Here is an 18,164-nt window from a genome sequence, read left to right on the forward strand (position 1 = left end):
ATCCACCAAGCAACTCTAAATGATCTACAGCACTCCGCAGATCAGTGAATATTGTCCTAAAACAAATGCACGACATACATCTTCAAACAATAAAAAAAGCCCCCGCTCTATCTTATTACTGCTACTTCAGAAGAAAAAAAAGGAACAACGCTTCATGAGAACTGAAGGTAGGAGGAAGATTGCTCTGTTTGCATTTGCTTTTTATTGTGGCCATTTGCACCTACCTCCACTGAGACTGAAAGTGCACGGCTGCAACCTCAAAAAGGAAGTAGGCGAGGTCTATTTTGACACCAACCGTGCTTCAAAATATATTCCAAGAGGTGCTGTTTTGAAGTTTCATTTTACACATATTTAGGTGCTGGAGAACGGAAGGAAGACAGTGAAATAATTTCAAGATTTAATAGGTTTTTTTGTATTATTATGATCTTGTTGAGTTAACTGCTTCCATGGACACTACTGGACTATTCTCCAAAACCCTGATTAAACGGATATTTGTGGATTTATACAAGCTGGCTGAACTTTTGAACTACAAGATATAAAAAAAAGAAACCTTGAGGAACTGAGACTGAGGTATTGTTCAAGACGCCTAAATATACTGCTGGATGCTAGATCGCTCAGAGTGCACGGTGTGACAATGCCTGTGATTGTACTAGAGGCCAAAGACTTCACCAGTCCCCTTTTCCTGGTGCGCACATTGGAAGTCCTAACAACCTGCACAGCATTCAGTCTTGTGGCCTCTGTGGAACATAGTAACGGAACTTGGAACAGAACCTTTAGGATCTTCTGTATGTTCATCTGGTGCTTCTTCTTCACCATTACCCTGCTCATCCACATCCTGAGCATCATCCAGTTTCACAGTCTTATCCGAGTATCCTGGAAGAACCTAACTATGACGGTGGCAGTGTTGGGGGCACTGATGACTTTCAGTACATCTGTGATTTTCCCTTGGATGGTGATGGATCATAAGGGGGAACTACCACGTCCTGTGGCGGCTGCAGTGGCCTCAGGTCTCACCTTCCTGGCCTACACCTCAGAGTCAATTGTGCTCCGCACCCAAGCGCACGAGCAAAGAGGCTACATGAGCACCATGCCGGGTCTCCTCAAGATCATCCAGCTATGGGGGGGCTGTATGATCATACCTCCGGTTGTGGAGATGGTCCATGAACTCCTTAATGGAGTAGCATGGCAGCTATCGGTCTCTGGTGTGTCATATGGTGTCTGCATCCTCATGTCTCTAATTACACTGGTGGTTATACTAGGTGACTTTGCTGGGCGATGTCTTCTGCCTTTTGACAGATTTTTGGCTGGCTTCTCCCTAATTGGAGTACTGCTCTACATGTTGGCCACAGTGATTTGTTTTACCAAGATACTGCAGCTGAATGAAAACAAAAACGCCATAACACAACAGCTGGTTATTATGGAAACCGTTATATCCAGTATTACACTATTAGCTTACACAGTGGATCTCGCTTTCTCCATCAAACTGTTGTGTGACAGGGGTCGTATGTGAAGGTCCTCATATATTGTGTGAAAAGTGTTCTGAAGGGTGTAATATGGGGGAAATAACATGTTGAATGTATGATAACTATAATTAACTTCCTAAACAGTTACTCATGATGCTTAACAGATGCTTATTCAGAATAAAGAGTCTAAAAAAGAAAATTAACCCAAAGGCATTCAGACTAATAATAAAATTGTTTCCAATGTAACTGATACATGAAAGACTAATTATTTTCTTTTTATTACATACCTTAACACAACCTGCAGTACCATCAGTTTAATGGGGCCAGTTGCCAGTTGCTAACACTAGATGGCAACACGACATTAGCAGTACCACTATTTAAATCACAGGAGGGAACTTTTAACTGTACATTACACTCAATGTTTATTTTCAGCAGGGGTCAGCTGCGCCTTTTTGTGAAGATAAAAACTGCTGTAAATCACATCCTTCTTTAATGCATTTAGCTCTTAAATACTAGTCAGATGTGACTGTTATTCACACACTTTTTAACTGATTAGCCTGCACACAAGCAAAATAAAAGATGGATTTGCTTTCTTTTTCTTTTATGATAATCTACAAAAGGAGTTTATTTTAATTTAGTAAATTTTGTGTCCCCAAGATAAGCCAGAAAAAAAACTGTACACTAGTGTTCCCGACTTATTTACATTTTACACTGTTTACCTTACACATCTGCCTCACCAGCTCAGGCTTGCAAAGCAGCTCTATCAAAACATCGATTGGCTATCCCAAACCGCATTGCAATGGAGTTATCCGGCTGCTCGGTTTCGATTACTCTGGCCTCCCGTGACTCCAGCGTTTTTTTTTTCCACTCTTCTTTAAGGAACTAAGTGCAGTTTAGTCGTTGTCAACAGGGTGAGGTAGAAGACGGGTCGAAATAAGTTGGTACGTGGAACTGAATACACACACATTACTGTGCGTGAATCTTTGGAGCCCGTTTGGAAGTTTTGCTTTTTTCGTGTGTGTCCAGGCGAACATGGAGACTCCCACAAACGGTAAGCTATCATTACGAAACACATTTTTCCAGTTTGGTGAAATAAGCTCGTCTAAAAACAGACTTGGGAACAAATTCGGGATTCAGTTTTAAACAGGAAAACTATTCTTTTCCGTCCACTCATTGTTTATGGTTTGATATTAAGTCATGTTTGGGCTAATGGCAGTGAAAATAAGTGTTAGTTAATGCTGTCGTGTTTCACTGGTCCGTGTAAGATCATAATTAATATTATGACCACGTTAGTACCCATATTAGTCCATATAGCACCTCCCAGTATCATCCTCATGCTAACTCCTACAGCCAAAGCCTATATTTTGCCATATGGTTATATTCCATCCACAAATGGCTACCAGCTAAACGCTGAGCTACGAAGAACACACTCCCTTTATATTTTAGGTCTCTGTGTTTATATTTTTTACAGCCATAATTATCTTTGGCCCTTTAATTCTTGTGTTTCTCAGAAGCCCCATGAGCACCATGGACATGTGATACTTGACTCTGCTCTAGGCAGATGCAAGTCCCAGGCTGGATTGAATGGCACTGAGGATACAAGGTAAGCACTTAGCCAGTAAATTTGGACTCATTATTGATCGGTTTCCTGAGCTACAAATTACCTCAGTGGGGCCAAAGTCTAGATGGAAAGAGGAAAGCTTAAGAGAGAGTGCGTGTGGAGGATAGGAAGGACAAACACAGCTCTGAGTGGTGAAGAACTGAGTAGTACTACAGAACAGCTGGCATTCACAGAATAGGGATCAGATAAAACCTCTGAGTTAGAAGCAGGCCTCAGGTATTGGTGACCTGAAGATAAAGTGGAAACGTGTGTTTGTCTTACCACATAGTGCTGGGATTCCCAGCTTTGTCATTCACAAAACTGAACATGTTGTCACAAAACCAGATGATTGGTAGAACCGTGGTCCTTAAAAGCCTTGCACAAGCATGGAGTCTTGTATTCGAACATACAAATAAAAGAGATGAGCCCAAGGCTCCCTTCTGAAGCTCTGACTTTAAATTTACATTTCAGCAAATGCTTTTAAACGCAAATAGTTAAAGTTGAGTTTTACCATTTTTCTTGGGTTTTATTTTGTTTGGTTTGATTTATTTATTTATTTATTTTTGTTTTGCACATACTGACTTAAGGTTATATTTAAAAATAATTTCTTAGACTTGCAGTGCATCTTTTCTTCTCATTTAACTGGTTTACTCGTCACCATAGACACTATATAAAAACGTATGTAGCTCATCGTTATGTCACTCCTTGGTTAGCCTCAATATGACCATTTTCTTGCCTTGATTTTAGCGTTTTGACAAGGCGAGGTGGATCAGGTTCAGAAACTGAGTGATACCACAGTAACTTCCCAGTCACATGGTAAAGTAGACAAAAAGGCTGTAAACTTCTGTTCAAATGAACTACTTTATGCGACCTGAAGAGTGCAAAAATGCATTGACTTCACTTTTTAGACAAGAAACTTACTTCCATCTTTTGTATAAAGTCTATGCTCCTCTCAGTGGTCTCTATAGGTTATATTGAACAATACTACTTTTGTCAAGTAGCCATTGCTCATACTAAAAGAAACACTAGTGCTGCATAGTGTTATAAGGAATAAGAATTCACTTGTTGTCATCCAAACCGCTTCATGGAACTTATTGTTTTGGTGCTCAAGAAGCTTCAAGTCATGTAGTCATTATTTTTAGATGACTAAAGCTGCTGCTTCGTGAAATTATATTCAAAGCAATACCCACAGGCTGTGGTAAAAGCCCGCACACCAGAACACGTTTCTTTTCCTTTAAACACATGTTCAGTTTCAGGTTTAATGCAAGTAATCCAATAATGCTATCTTCTTTAGGCTTCCACTTCTTTAAACTTGCATTGTTCTCTTTTGCAGGTTGTTCCTTAACTGCCACATTGTCTCATAGTAGAACTTAAATAAAGCGTAGCAGTTAGCTGTGTTGTTGAGCCAGTTATTCACGGTAATTCACAGAGGAATTTGACTTTAAGATTTGCATGAGGCTGTTCTAAAAGAGCTCGAGTAATGCAGCCAGACTCCTGCTGACTTCAGTTAAGCCTGTTTCAAGGTGGCAAAAAAAAGTGAACGTTATGGTCTCTCTTCCTGGTCGGGTATTTAGGCATTTATGCAAATCAGTTAACTCTGCAGTCGTAATGTTTATGTTGATTTTTGTGGTCATCATGTTATAATGTTCATATGTCTGTATAAGAAAGTGAACCCATTCTAGATGTAGCTAAAGAATAAGATGGATGTAAAACATTTTGGTTTTAACACGTGAAAAGTTTGGTCTGATGTAGGCTGTCATTCTCAGCAATGTTTTTTATTGTATTTGTTTCTGGTAAGGATATATGTAACGGATATGGTCGTGTCTGAATCAGAGTTAATATAGGGTGTTTTTTCTGATTAAATTAATTTCAGTTAATTTTTAAATTGGTATTTCTCATTTCATTTTAGTTTTTTTTATTAGAAAATTTTATGTAATTGAAGCTTTTTATTTTATTTTATTGGTAGTTGGTATGGGATGTACTTGTATGATTTAAGAAGAATTTCAGAATATAAGTATTATAAAGTATTTTGTCAAGGCAGTCAGTTAGGTCATTCATGCTTATGTTCTCAATAAATATATGCATCAAAGCCTCTTAATGCTTTATGTAAAAGATTAAAACTAAAGACGTTTTTTCTTTATTTTCATTCATTTTGTGACTACAGATTAATTGTTTGGTTACTTTTCATCTCTCTAAACTCTATTTTCACTCTGCCTTTTAGTTTTAGCTAAATTTAATAACTCAAAAAGTTTATTCTGTTCATCTGAACGTAGCGTTTCCTGTGGGGGAAACATCTGGCTACTCGTCCAAGTGACTTCTTCAATAAATCACTTGGATGAGTGAACTTATTACTGAATAAGTAATAACGGTGGCCTGAATAGCAGACATGTCGAACGTAAACCTGAGAGAAGCATCCAGAGCCACAACCTGTGGCGTTTTGTTTTTTGTTTGTTTTTGAAGCCTACATGGTATGAAGTAAGGTACTTTGTATCCTAAGCCTGATTTGGCATATGTCAGCAAACACATTAAAAGCCACTCAGACCTCGGCGGCACAGACAGCACCTGTAGGAAGAATTCATGCTGAAAGTGCTGAAACTAAAGGACAGGATGTGGTTGAAAGGATGCAGAGAGAAAGGTGTCATTTTGGCAACCAAAGGAGAAGTAAAAGCTGCCGTAACACCTGTGAGCGACAGAACGAGGCTTAGGGTTTGAGTGTGTCTGCAGCATATCTAAATGATTTGGATCACGTTTTCATTTCCTGTCTCAGAAAGCATGTCACAAATAAAACTGCCGAATGAAAGCCGTTCAAAATGGAAGCCTTTTCCACATGTATGCCCAAACAGAATTCTGTACCGACTGGTAAAACACACATCAACTAGTTTGTGTTGTGGATGTTTTACTTTCCGAGCCAAACATGTTCTGATGCTGTTGTAATGCAGTAGAACAGGTAGTGGCTGTGTGTCTTTATCACCTCCTTAGTGTTGCTCCTCTAATAGAGTTTGACTTATTCATTTTTCACTGTGAGACAAAGAGCATGTGCTGCTCATATGTACCTGCACCCTGGTGACTCGACACCTGTTCATAGCTTTGAGACACTTTCTTGTCTTCCAGGTTCTCAGCAGACCAAATCTATTTTTCGATCATCAGGAATATTCGTTTTTTATTTTTCTTACGTCAGATTTTTCTTCAGCTGAGATGTAGACACACTTAGTTTTATTTTAAAAAAAAAAATTTAAAAGGTAAAAAGAAGCAGACACTCTCTGAATGAAATGAAATAAAGTTTTAGGAAGAAAAAAGTTTTTTTTGGCAGAAAGGTAAGCAAACCTTATCATTTTTTGTTTTGGTTTTCTGTGTTTGGCTTGTGATTGATTTTTCTTCATACATGTTTATGTCCTGGCCCTCACCAGAATTAAAAATAATTTATGTATCATACACAAAATAACTACCCCGATGTGCTCCAAGACAGCTGCCAAGTGGCAGGAAGTTTATTGGTGGCATTTGTATCTACAAAGCCTTGAAGAAGACAGATGATTTGGACTTAACATGACAAAATATTGACATGAAATTATTGTACTTAGGCTATGTGGGCCAGTTTTACACAGGGTACACTCTCTCATTGTGATTTACAGCTTGCTCAGTTAAACAATGAGTGAGTGAAGGCCTCTGTTAAAGGAAACCAGTGTTTCTCCATGAACCGTGGCCCAGATTTGTAATAGTTTGTAATCTTTACAACAATGGAAAAGGCAATAAGCCGAGCCCATTGTCACATGTGAGTGTGCTGTTACAGGCAACTTATTTTTTTTTCCCTGTTATCAGATCAATTTCCAAGGCTTTGTTGAGCTTAAAGAATTCCAGATAGGGGTGTGATTTGTTGATTTTTATACAAGTCCATTGAGACTTCAGTAGATAAGAGTGATGTTGATCAGTAGTTTCCATGGCAGGGCAACCATACTGTACGACAGAGTATTAGGGCCACATTAACATAAACATTAAGTTGATTATTTTGGGAATAAAGTCAAAACTTTGAGATTCAAAGTTAAAGAAAAGTCAAAATATTATTCTGGGGAAAAAAGGTTGAAATGGGGAGCGTGGAGATTACCGTTATTGTTTCAAGACAAACTGCCACATTTGCAATACCCCCTGCAAAATGCCTTGTTTTGACGAGTTAGTGAAAGTTTTTTTTTTTTGTTGTTGTTGTTTGTTTTTTGACCAGACTCGGCTTTCTGCATCATGTGTTCAACATCCACATACTCATCACCACAATGAATTAGAATTACAAATTTAATCTCAAAATTTTGACTTGATTTTTGAAGTGATCGATAATAGTTTTTTCTTAATGTAGCCCTAATACTTTACAAAAAAAAAGATAAACTAGCTCTTTCCTGTAGTAAAGCCAGGAACCTTTTGTAAGCTCCGTCATCTTTGAAGCAGGTGCCAGCAGACGCCTTAAACAGGTGCCGCTCCCTTACTGGAATAATGGCCATTACTGGGACATCAGGAGAATGTGTCACACTATCAGCCATCTGTGATTTCAGGCTCTGCCTCACTTGTGCTCTGCTTGCACAGTACTGAACACTCAGTTCACTGTTGCCATCATAATAATCACCTCTGTTACCAGAGGAGAGAGACACGGGCAAGGTAGGGGGCGGGGAGGTGTTTAAATATAGCTTTTCTAAAAATATTTCTCTCTTGGAACTGAGGCAAATTCACAAAGCTGCAGGCAACAGATTGTATGAAAGCAAAAATCAGAGAGATTTCTGAGAATCTGTGAATTTATTTACAGTTTTAACGTCAGCCCAGAGGAGCAGCACAGCTTCATAAGATTAAAGCCACTCCTTTGCAGTTTCAAGCAGTCATTTGCTATTTCAGTCTCCAATGAGCTTCTCTCACAGTTTCACAATGTGGTCTTTTGTCATCACAGTTTGGCTGGGACCTGTTTTGCCTAATTCCTATTGCTTTGAACAGCACTGAAAAATACACGACTACAGCATTCCCGGCTTTTGCTAAAGTTTTTATTTCTGTTCACTGTGCAAGTGGGCAACAATTAAAGTGTCTGCTCAGAGGGAAAATGTTCTTCTTTTTTTACCACATTATTTTACATTTTCTATTAATTGCATCAAATGTTGGAAATCATGTAAAATCATCAGTGTTTTATTGATTAAATGTGCAGCTGTGCAATCTGTAATACTTGTGAAGTGGCTTCTCAGCAACGTTTGATGTCTCACGTGGGACTCAGAAGCTCACTGTTATGGAACTGCATTGAGTAGCATGAAATGTAATTACTGCAGACAGATTAGCTGCCTTTTACAGTTGTGGTGGATGGAATCAGAAGCAGGAAAAACCCACAGTCCCAGTTTACAGATGGGGGAAGACTCCTCAGGGATGCTTTTTAAGCTTTAAAATGATCTTAAACTCTGAGAAATGATCAGTTTTTCAGTCATAATTTGACAAAATTTATTAAAATATTATGTTGACATTTGACAAGAGTTTGTGCTGAATCCTGAGGAGACCTATGCCATTATTACTTAATCAGTTTTCTCAGAAACTAAGCACTAGGTCAGGGCCTTATGAAAAGAGTCCTTTGCCTTAATGGCATTTGCACAAAACATGATGTGGTTTTCTTCTTCAGCAATAAAACGGTAATCCTCCTACTCCCGCTTTTTACAGGAAGAACTGCCCGTGTGACTCGCTGCTTCAGGGTTATTGCTTAGTAGCTAAAAAAGGTTAAGAGCAGCAAAAGCTTTAAAACTACTTAAAGTGCTGTAGGTCACAAATGTTTAGTTTATTCTGAAAGAATAAAAGGTGACATGTCTCCTGAGAGTTGGGGCTGTAGCTGAACGAGTCTCTGTGACTGGAGCAGAGAGGCGGATCTGTTACCGTTTTGTCACCGCTGCTGCCAAGAAGCTCATTCAAAAATAATGAGGGCTTGTTGATGAGCTTAAGCAGTTAAGTGAGGAGTGCATTATTTAGCAGGAACAACTGGCAGGGTTTGAAATGCATAGGAGCAAGTATAAATTGGATTTGAAGTGCTTTGTTTGTGAATCATGAGAATAGTGATTTGTCTGGGTAGATGTGGTTGTGTAACGCCGGGGTCACTGTGCTCTGAAAACCTGCTGTTGGCCTTGTTCTTTGCCTTTCTCTCTGTTTGTTGCTGAAAACAGGCTTTTTTTTTCTTTCTTTTTTTTTAACTTCCTAGTCTCGATAGACGGAACGTCACATGCTCTTCATGAGTCTTCGTGCTCTTTCACTCTATTGATCCATAACACCAAACTATTGCGTGCCAACTGTCATAAAAATGCCTGCATATTTGCAAAGAAAGATGGGAAAATGTAAGCTAGGTGTACTTTCTGTAGTTATAAAAGGTTGTTACTCACATATTAAAAGCTTGGCAGTCTTGTGTGCACAGCTTAACTGATATATATTGAAGCTATATACTGAAGTTTTATTATACTGTCGTTATAAAGCTTAGACCTTTGGAGCATTTGATTCTACCTGCTTAAAAATATAATCGTAAAACAAACTGTTTAAATGGGACCCTTTTATTAGCCAGTCTAAACCTGGCATCCTGTGGAGCTGGTGTGCAGGATAAGTTAACATTAAATGTGCACTGCTTAGCAATACTGCCTCAGAAAAAAAGGTTTAGGCTTCAAACATTGTTCTTCCTGTACATGTGTGGTTTCTACAGATTTGCATGTTGGGTTAATGGTGAAATGACTAAAGCCCTTAATGTGCACACAAATTCTGTGTGAATGGGTCACTTAGAGGTGCTATGTAAATTCCCAAGTGTCTGATGGAATATATAAATAACCAAATTAAAACTGTAGTTAATATGCTTTTAATTTGGGGATCAGAAACTTGGCTCTTCAGTTTCATCATGCATTATGATTGCACACTGCATGAGTAGTAATCACAACCACAGTCATACTAACCTTTATAGTGTTTATGGTATATATTTTCAAAGCATGGCACTTACTCTCTGATAAAGTGGCATCAGAAACTTTGCACCTGGAAGGAGTTTAGCAGAGGGTGAAATCAGATATAATTTATGGACGTCATATTTCACACACTACTGATTTCTCGGTTTTAATCAGGGCCAATGAGTGAGGCTAGTTCACCTTTCCGACTGTAGCATTAGAATTTAAAGAAGCCTCGCTCATCACCAGTTTTACAGCAGTGACGAGTGAGGCCTGAGCAGAATATGATCACGGTTGGTAGTTTGTGTTTATCCCGACTGTGCAGGATAAAAGGGCACACTGACCTTCAGATATCAATGGCATAATCGTATTTTCTCATTGCTTTATGCTGGTTGTGTGATTTCAGTGGCTTTAGCTGGCCAAGGAGTGCTCGGAGAGGGCTGGTACCTGCAGTGATACCAGTGCCTAACATTTCAGTCCGTGCCTGTCGCACCAGTTCCTCAACATTCTTCAGAATAGTTTCTGTTTTGTTGGGCTGCTATTGTTTGTCTCCAGCACTTGGAATGACTCCATGTTGATGTTTAGAGTAAGATTTTTGCTATTTGTGTTGTTATTCCCATGCCCCACTTTTGTGCTTTGGAAACAAAGATGGCCTCATTTTAGAGAAATAACTTTTGTAAAAGCCCATATTAAACAAGCCAATGTTTTGAAACAAAAAGGTGTTTGTGGAAACCAAGAGCTCAGGCTTTAGAGCGCTCCAAACGCACCATTTTAAAGACTTATTAGTTTGTTTTTACTCTCAAATCTGTATGATGTCAGTGACAGCACATGTCCCTGATTAGTGCATCTCAGGTAGACGTGCACAGAAACCCCACCCACCCACTGTTCGAGATGCTTTGCTGAATAAAGTTGGACTAGTGTCCAGCAGCCTCACCTCTGTCAGTGCGCCCCAGGGCAGGTGTGGCTACAATGTAGCTTGCCATCACCAGTGTGTGAATGTGCGTGTGAATGGGTGAATGACTGAATGTAGTGTAAAGCATTTTGGGGTCCTTAGGGACTAAGTAAAGTGCTATACAAATGCAGGTTATATTCAAATGCAGGCCATCCTGATCCTCCCACACCAATGTGATAGTATGTGCTTCTGTGAATATTTAGGCGTCCTTTAAGAATCCGAATTATGTCAATTTTGTCATTGAAAGTTAAACCTAAAGCCCAGTGTGGAAACCCATGTAACCTTCAGCTTGTTGACACAACCGCACAGTCACAGATAAGAACAGTCTGTGGTTTCTGCAGCTGTCCTTTTCTGTGTCAGAAATTGAGTAAAATCTCAGCCTATCACTCAAATATTCATACAAAATGAAGAAATGCATTTCTTATACATTACAATCAAGCTGATCATGGGACCCCGACCTCTTTTAAAGCAGTCACTCTAAAAGTGACACTGAACCATGTAACAGGTTTCTTCAACTGAAACATTTTGGATTGTAACGTCGCTGATCACTAATGAGTTTCCAGGACAGAGCGGCGAGGTAGACTTTCTGCCTTTTTCTTTCATCGCATTGAGTTTTAAACTTTTGATATGTCAATGTGGATTTGCTCGGCTACTGTTTTATATATGCTAATGCAGTGTTATAAATTTGGCATGTTTTTCTTTTCTCTTGAATTTATAATGATCCTTCAGTATTTGTTACTTGTACTATTTTGACTGGTGTGTGGCTTCTGCTTTTTTTTACCCCTGACCCATAAAAGGTTCACTGAGTGTTGATAACACTCTGCCAAGTGGGCGGGCAGCCTGAAAACCAAGGTTTGTGAATGGGAGAGCTCGAGAATGAAGTGACTTAGGACTTTCAAATCGACGCCATAGTTGCGTCTGCTAAAAATATCAGACTAGTTCGAATCTCAGAGACGTCAAGGTCGGAGGTCAAGTTTCCATAAAATCTTTTGAATGCGATAAAGAAGAAGGAAGTCACTTAGGATTTTGTAATTGAAACCTTTGGTCAGGGATGGGGAACTCCAGGCCTCAAGGGCCAGTGTCCTGCAGGTTTTAGATATCACCCTGGGTCAGCATTGAATGATGAGTCAAATGATTGGTTCATTACCAGACCTCTGGGGAACTTCAAGACATGTTGAGGAGGTAATTTAGCCATTTACATCAGCTGTGCTGGATCAAGCACACATCTAAAACTTGCAGAACACCAGCCCTTGAGGCCTAGGGGTACCACTTGCTACGACCAGTATTTATTTATTTTTTTTAGTGCCATCTATGAGTTATATACCATGCCAGATGTGTTGGGGCTGGTATTTGATTCTGTCTGATTTTGTGTTTATTGAAGGCTGATGAAGATTAAACTGATTTTTCTACATATTGGTCTAAGAAACATGAGGTATGATCTTAGCAGAAGACACGGTGCCTCAGTAGTTTTCTATTGTTATACTCGCACTGCAATATTCAGAAAGCTTTTGTTTTAACTTGAGCCACATCAGTGCCATACTGCTCTGTTTGATGTGTGCTCTTCTGCTTTGTCTGTGGAATTATGTACAAAATCAGGGCACAAGAATCAGAACCGTAAAGGCAAGTTATTGAGCAGACTTACACCTTCACATATTGCTGTGGTGAGAGAAGGCTTATAGAGGTACAGGGAGCCATTCTCTAGAAATGAGTTGAGTCATTTCTCCCACTTCAACATTAGTTTTTATTATCTGCCACAAAAAATGAGGCATAAAATGTTGTGTGCAGCTATTAGATGTCTGTACCCATTACTTATTGTTTCTGCAATGTTGACATTAGTGTTTATGGGGTGTGACACTTTCCTTAGCTGTGAGTGTCGGCACTGGGAAAGCTATTAACTCTGCAAATAAACAGCTGGATTTAAAGCGGGACTGCTTCTAATCCCTTCCCTGGCAACTTGAAAGTGTTCTGGGATTTCAATATACCTCCTACTGGTGTGTTTTGCCGTTGTAGTTTCATCTCCATCCCTTAGCAAGCGTCATCTTAATGCTGCTGATTATCTGAAACAGTGGAGCATGACATTTGAGATTCTCTGAGGGGGTTGGCTTGTGGTGCTGTTCTGGCAGAGAGCATCAAGCACGGTGACTTGCAAAAATACTCTTGTAGTGAAGTTACTGAGCTGCAATCAGTGGAAATGCTGTTAGCCCAATTTAAGATTATTTTAGGCTCAAATGCTCAGAAAAATCATTTTCGGTCTTGTTTTTTTTCTCATATACCATAGAGGCAATTTACTTAATCAACGTAAATTGAACATTTAATTATAACTCAGTTACAAATTAGTGGTTTTGAGAAAAGTGAACAGGTGACCATGTCTTGGGAAAACATTGTATGAGAAAATGATGTCCATCACGTGCCGGATCATACTGATCATCGGGGGGAAGAAAACATGAGGGTCACGGGTGTTTCCACCGTATTTTGGGTGTCAGGCACATAATTAAAGAAGTGACTGAAAAATGAAAAAAGGGAACTTTAGGTCAAAATTCAAAACCTAGTCACTCATGCACAAGTCATTCCTTGATGGTTTGTTGTTTGCTAAATATTTATTTATTCACACTGGAAAAATAGGGTGAAGGTGACGTTGCAACAAACACCCTGCAGTGTGTAGAAGTGAGAACAATAATCAGATTTTGTGCAGCACACTAAAGCTACAGAATTCTGTATACTTGTACATTCTACTAGTCAGTTTTATTAATTTATTATTCTTGTGCTGTAATGTTTTAGTGGCTATCTCTCTGTACATGTCATTAAACATTGTTTAGTTTTGTAAGAAGTGTAGAGCTGATCAAGAGACATTGCACACTTGTAGGACTGCCCTAAAGCGTATCCTGCTTTATTGTTCTTGTGGATCCTAATAGTCACTATAATGTAACGTCAGGGTGTTCACAGTAAGACTTAAAACTAGCAGCTGAGATCATAAACTCATAAAGCGAGGTAACAGACACACACACACACACACAGAGTTAAGGCACTTGAAGACCCATAAGCCAGTGTTTTCCACTGTGTTGGTATCCACTGTGACCTTTAAACAGTGGGTGTTTGGCATTAAAAAGGTTTTATACTTTCTTTCCTTCTGTTTTGGCTGATCTTTATTTGGAATAATCACACTTCACAAGATTATAATACGTATATATCGGTTGAAATATAATTTTTGTTCCCCGAGTGCCAAGTATGACTTCTTTTGTTCTGGATTCACCTGGGTAATACTTTACGTTGGACAGTCTTTTTCTTTCTGGAAACCCAGAAGTTAGTGTATTAAATTATTAGCTGTAAAATAAATTCAAAAGCTGATAAAACCACAGTCTTGTGAGTATAACAAATTAGCAAATCGAACTGTGAATGTGTTGTAAGAAAGAGATGAAGTAAGTGACACATGACATGTACCAGGGAGGCGTTTCTCCACTTCCTTACAGTCACATTAGCAGTTCCAGACATGCTGATGAAGCGTGATTTGAAGTTTTTGGTGAGGTCATGTTGGAGGCAGTCCTGTGCTTGGACACACTGAGTCATGCTACTATGATAACTGTCCCCATTAAGAGAACTAAAGTTCCTCAAGCATGATGGCGTATAAATAATGTGGAAAGGCATATTCTCGCTTTTATAGCCCTCATGTTGGATCATTGATGAATTAGTTATGCCATTTAACCCCAAAAAAGAAGAAGAAAGATTTTATGGCACCAATTTTTTTTTTTTTCCATCATGACTGCATTTACTGCTTCACTTGGGGACTTCCCACATTTATTATTTTGACATTGTGAAAGTTCTGGTTGTGAACTTTCATTGAACTCAGTGGTCAGAAGTCAGGTAGTCTGATAGCAGCCCTCAGAGTTTTAACTGCGCTTGTTTATATTCCCTTATAAAATAGATTCATTCACCATAATTTCACTTTCTTCATCTTATTGTCCACACTGTATCATTTAGGTCTGCCTGACACATCACCTATTCAGGTGTCTTCATTTCCCTCAGTTCACCAGTCAGTTTAATGTTAGTTCATGATAGAATAAACACAGCAGTTATTCACACCTTTTTGTCCATTTTCACAAAAACTGTATAAAAACAGTTGTTGTTGTTGTTTATACACTTTTTAATGGTTAACTGATTTGTGATAATAGTTTCTGATGAATCTTAAACAATGCATTAAAGGAATTATGCTTACTATTGTAGAGTGTAGGCTTATCTTTATTAAGCGCCTTGTTGCTGTCAGATGTTGCAGCATCCAAATAAATAAGAAAAATGACACTAATAGTTAAGATTATGACAAGGATTATAAACTACAGTCAGTTGCCTCTCAGTATTATAGTCAGTACTGTGTGACATTTTTACATGAATAAGGATACAAATCTTATTTTTATTGTATGTATTTTTGTGTCTGTTTTCATGTTAGCGTGGTTTATTTTACTTTATTGGTACAGATTTTTGTATGGTATTATATGAATGAAGCTACAGCACAGGAACTAAGGTGACGTCATTTTTCTCCAGTTCATTTTAACAACACTAAACAAGCAATGCTATGAATAGCCATTCAGTGCATGCAATAGCTCTGTGGAGCTTTTCTCCTTGCCAGTGTATGCTTGCTTTACAAAGAAGTGAACTGTGAACATGTCCTTAATGAGTGCAAAACATGAGGGTTAATGAGGCTGGCTTGCTTCACTGATTAGCTTTATCAGCATCAGTGGCATTATTCATTCTTCGCTGTCCACCAAGTCTGGACATTGGCTCAAGGAAAAACTCTGGAGACGCAAGACAAACAGGAATCTCCATGGTTTGTGTGTACAGATACAGCCTCTGATGGATAGGCCAATCATAAATATGTAAATATACAGCACATGCCCACTTTTTTTTTTCTTTTTTTTTGAGCTGTTTGTTTGTTGCATTTCCATAGTGCTCGATTAGGAGATAGAACCAGCTTTCAAATCTGACCCAAACAAGTACATAGTTACCCACTATCAATAATCCTAATGTGTTGCTGGCAAAAACTTCCAGGTCCTTAGAGTCTTGTATGGTAAAATGAAATTCATGTCCAGCTGGCAGTCCACTGAAATGGCCTCATTGTGTTGCTGCTGACTGAAGGCTGTCTAACTGGGGGCAGAGGTGGCTGGCAGACTGCCTGACTGGGTAACAAGCTCACTCGTGACCCATGTGACAATGAGTGGTCAAGTTGTGTCTGTAAATGAGTGAGCTAACATTCATTCCACCTCTGTCATCCAGACAAAGCACAAGGACGCCAGTGCCAAATGTCAACAGGATATTACCATAATTCTGTTTTGACTACCAGAGAATGTAAGCAAAGAGCCAGCAGTTAGACTGACAAGTCACTGTATCAACTTTTAATCATTAGTTACAGTGTTAGTAATTGCAAATTGTGTGTCAGTGTTGTCATTTGACTTTTATCATAAGCCACATACAAAGTTATGAATAGCAACAAGGAAGTGTGTTGGTAATAAAAAAATTGTAAAAAAGCATCTCTACAGTGGATTCTTTTTACTGTAACAACCTTGTTTTATGTTACACTAGGTCTAAATCCATAAGTTCTGACATATGGAAACCTGAAAATTGATCCATGACTTCGATAAAGCTGCCATCCTGAAACTTCCAAGGACAAATACAGTTAAACTGGTAATTTCCCTTGGTAGGCAATTTGGTAGCAAGGCAATACAATGCTGCAGTTGCATATACTTGTTTGTTTTTGTTCAGTTTATTCCGATCATGTATTCGGAAGGTCATTTTAGGAAAAAAAAAAGAAATTCTATATAAAATCCAGCAAAGTAAGCTCCAATATCGTTTCACTTATTCTTATTCGGTTACATATCAAAACACTGTTTCAATACCAGCTGTCCTTTGATGAAAACGACCCTCTTCCCCTGAGTTTCCACCTTCTTTGAGAGCTTTTGACCATATGCCACATTGCAGCAGCCTGGGTTCAAGTCTGATCCCCACTGCCCTTTGCTATGTGTCTTCCCCTTCTCTCCCCACTTTCCTGTCTATTTTCACTGCTCTCTCTGTCCAGTACAGGCAAAACTGTGAGGATCTCAGGGCTGAATTGGTGGTAGTGGTAATTTGGTCATCCAGATATGAAGTCTCGGTATAGACCCTTGTTTCATTTACTCTCATAAATTAGCCATTTTGACTCCTCTGCCTTCAAACGAGCTTTCTTCTTATTGGTTAGCCCTTACAAACGGAGGGTTAGAACAGTCGATGGGTGGAGACCAAACCTGTAAGTCTACAAAAGTCAAATTCTGGATATTAGGGATAGGATATCATGCAGGTTTAAAAGTAGGGAAGAAAAGACTCTGAAGCATAAACCTTTTGTCCAAAAGGATTACTTGTACATACCCTGACTTCAGTATTTGAAACTGTTTGATATGAGCAACCACCAATACAATGGTACACATGAAAATAAGAAAAAGCCAAATAGGGTCAATTTGAAGTCCTGTGTTATGGCTCTCTTCCACAGCATGCCTTTTATTCTGTCTTCCTTCTCTCTCCCAACCGGTCACAGCAGATGGCCCCGCCCCTCCCTGAGCCTGGTTCGGATGGAGGTTTCTTCCTGTTAAAAGGGAGTTTCTCCTTCCCACTGTCGCCTAACTGCTTGCTCATAGGGGATCATTTGATTGTTAGGTTTTTCTCTGCATGTATTATTGTAGTGTCTACCTTACAATATAAAGCGCCTTGAGGCGACTGTTGTTGTAATTTGGCGCTGTATTAATAAAATCGAATATTTCATTAAAAATGTCAGTCATGTTACATATACTGTTTGGAAAAGCTTCTTCAGTCTATCAGACTTTGGCAGTGATTACTTCTAAGGATGCTCCTTGATTTTTGCTGAGTCATTTGCTAAGTATTTGAAAGAAGTGTTAGTGGTAGCAGGTAATGCGTCAGACGTCGGGTTCTAATCACTAAATGTGTTTTGGTGGTAATTTAAGATGCCTGATTGCCTCTTAAGTCTGACATAACAAAACTGATTGAGCCGTAAAAAACCTTTTCTTTCTTTCCTTTTTCTTTGAGCACCCACACAGTAATAGATATAGACGCACATTTTCTATATCTATGCTTCCGATGCTGATCGCAAGAAGCTTGATCAGGACTGACTGGTTGTTCACATAGTCTCCCGGCTCTTAGTCCCCATCTGTGCTGGTGTTCAGACTGTAGTGTAGTGAAATCTCTCTACCTTCTTTTCAGTG

The 18,164-nt window shown here is 39.0% G+C and overlaps 2 protein-coding genes across 2 annotated transcripts in view; both read left to right on the forward strand.

The window, feature by feature from the left end:
* Positions 1 to 634: 634 nt before the first annotated feature.
* LOC102198626 (myeloid-associated differentiation marker-like) lies at positions 635 to 1,510 on the forward strand. The gene has a single exon (XM_005737378.2). It carries the CDS (start codon positions 635 to 637, stop codon positions 1,508 to 1,510), a length of 876 nt encoding a protein of 291 aa, XP_005737435.1.
* A 630-nt stretch (positions 1,511 to 2,140) lies between these two features.
* Positions 2,141 to 18,164, forward strand: part of LOC102207984 (testis-expressed sequence 2 protein-like) — a 31,444-nt gene continuing 15,420 nt past the window's right edge. Inside the window, exons 1-2 of the mRNA XM_013911921.1 lie at positions 2,141 to 2,514; positions 2,975 to 3,066. The gene's annotated coding sequence lies outside the window, so the exon portion shown is untranslated. The remainder of the gene's footprint in view (positions 2,515 to 2,974; positions 3,067 to 18,164) is intronic.

The sequence above is a fragment of the Pundamilia nyererei genome, unplaced genomic scaffold (genome assembly GCF_000239375.1).
Source record: "Pundamilia nyererei isolate P.nyererei 1_Seehausen unplaced genomic scaffold, PunNye1.0 scaffold00075, whole genome shotgun sequence".
In the NCBI taxonomy this organism is placed as follows: Eukaryota; Metazoa; Chordata; class Actinopteri; order Cichliformes; family Cichlidae; genus Pundamilia; species Pundamilia nyererei.

Excerpts from the sequence above, each read along its gene's own strand:
- LOC102198626 (XM_005737378.2), top strand. The coding sequence starts at position 635 with ATGCCTGTGATTGTACTAGAGGCCAAAGACTTCACCAGTCCCCTTTTC.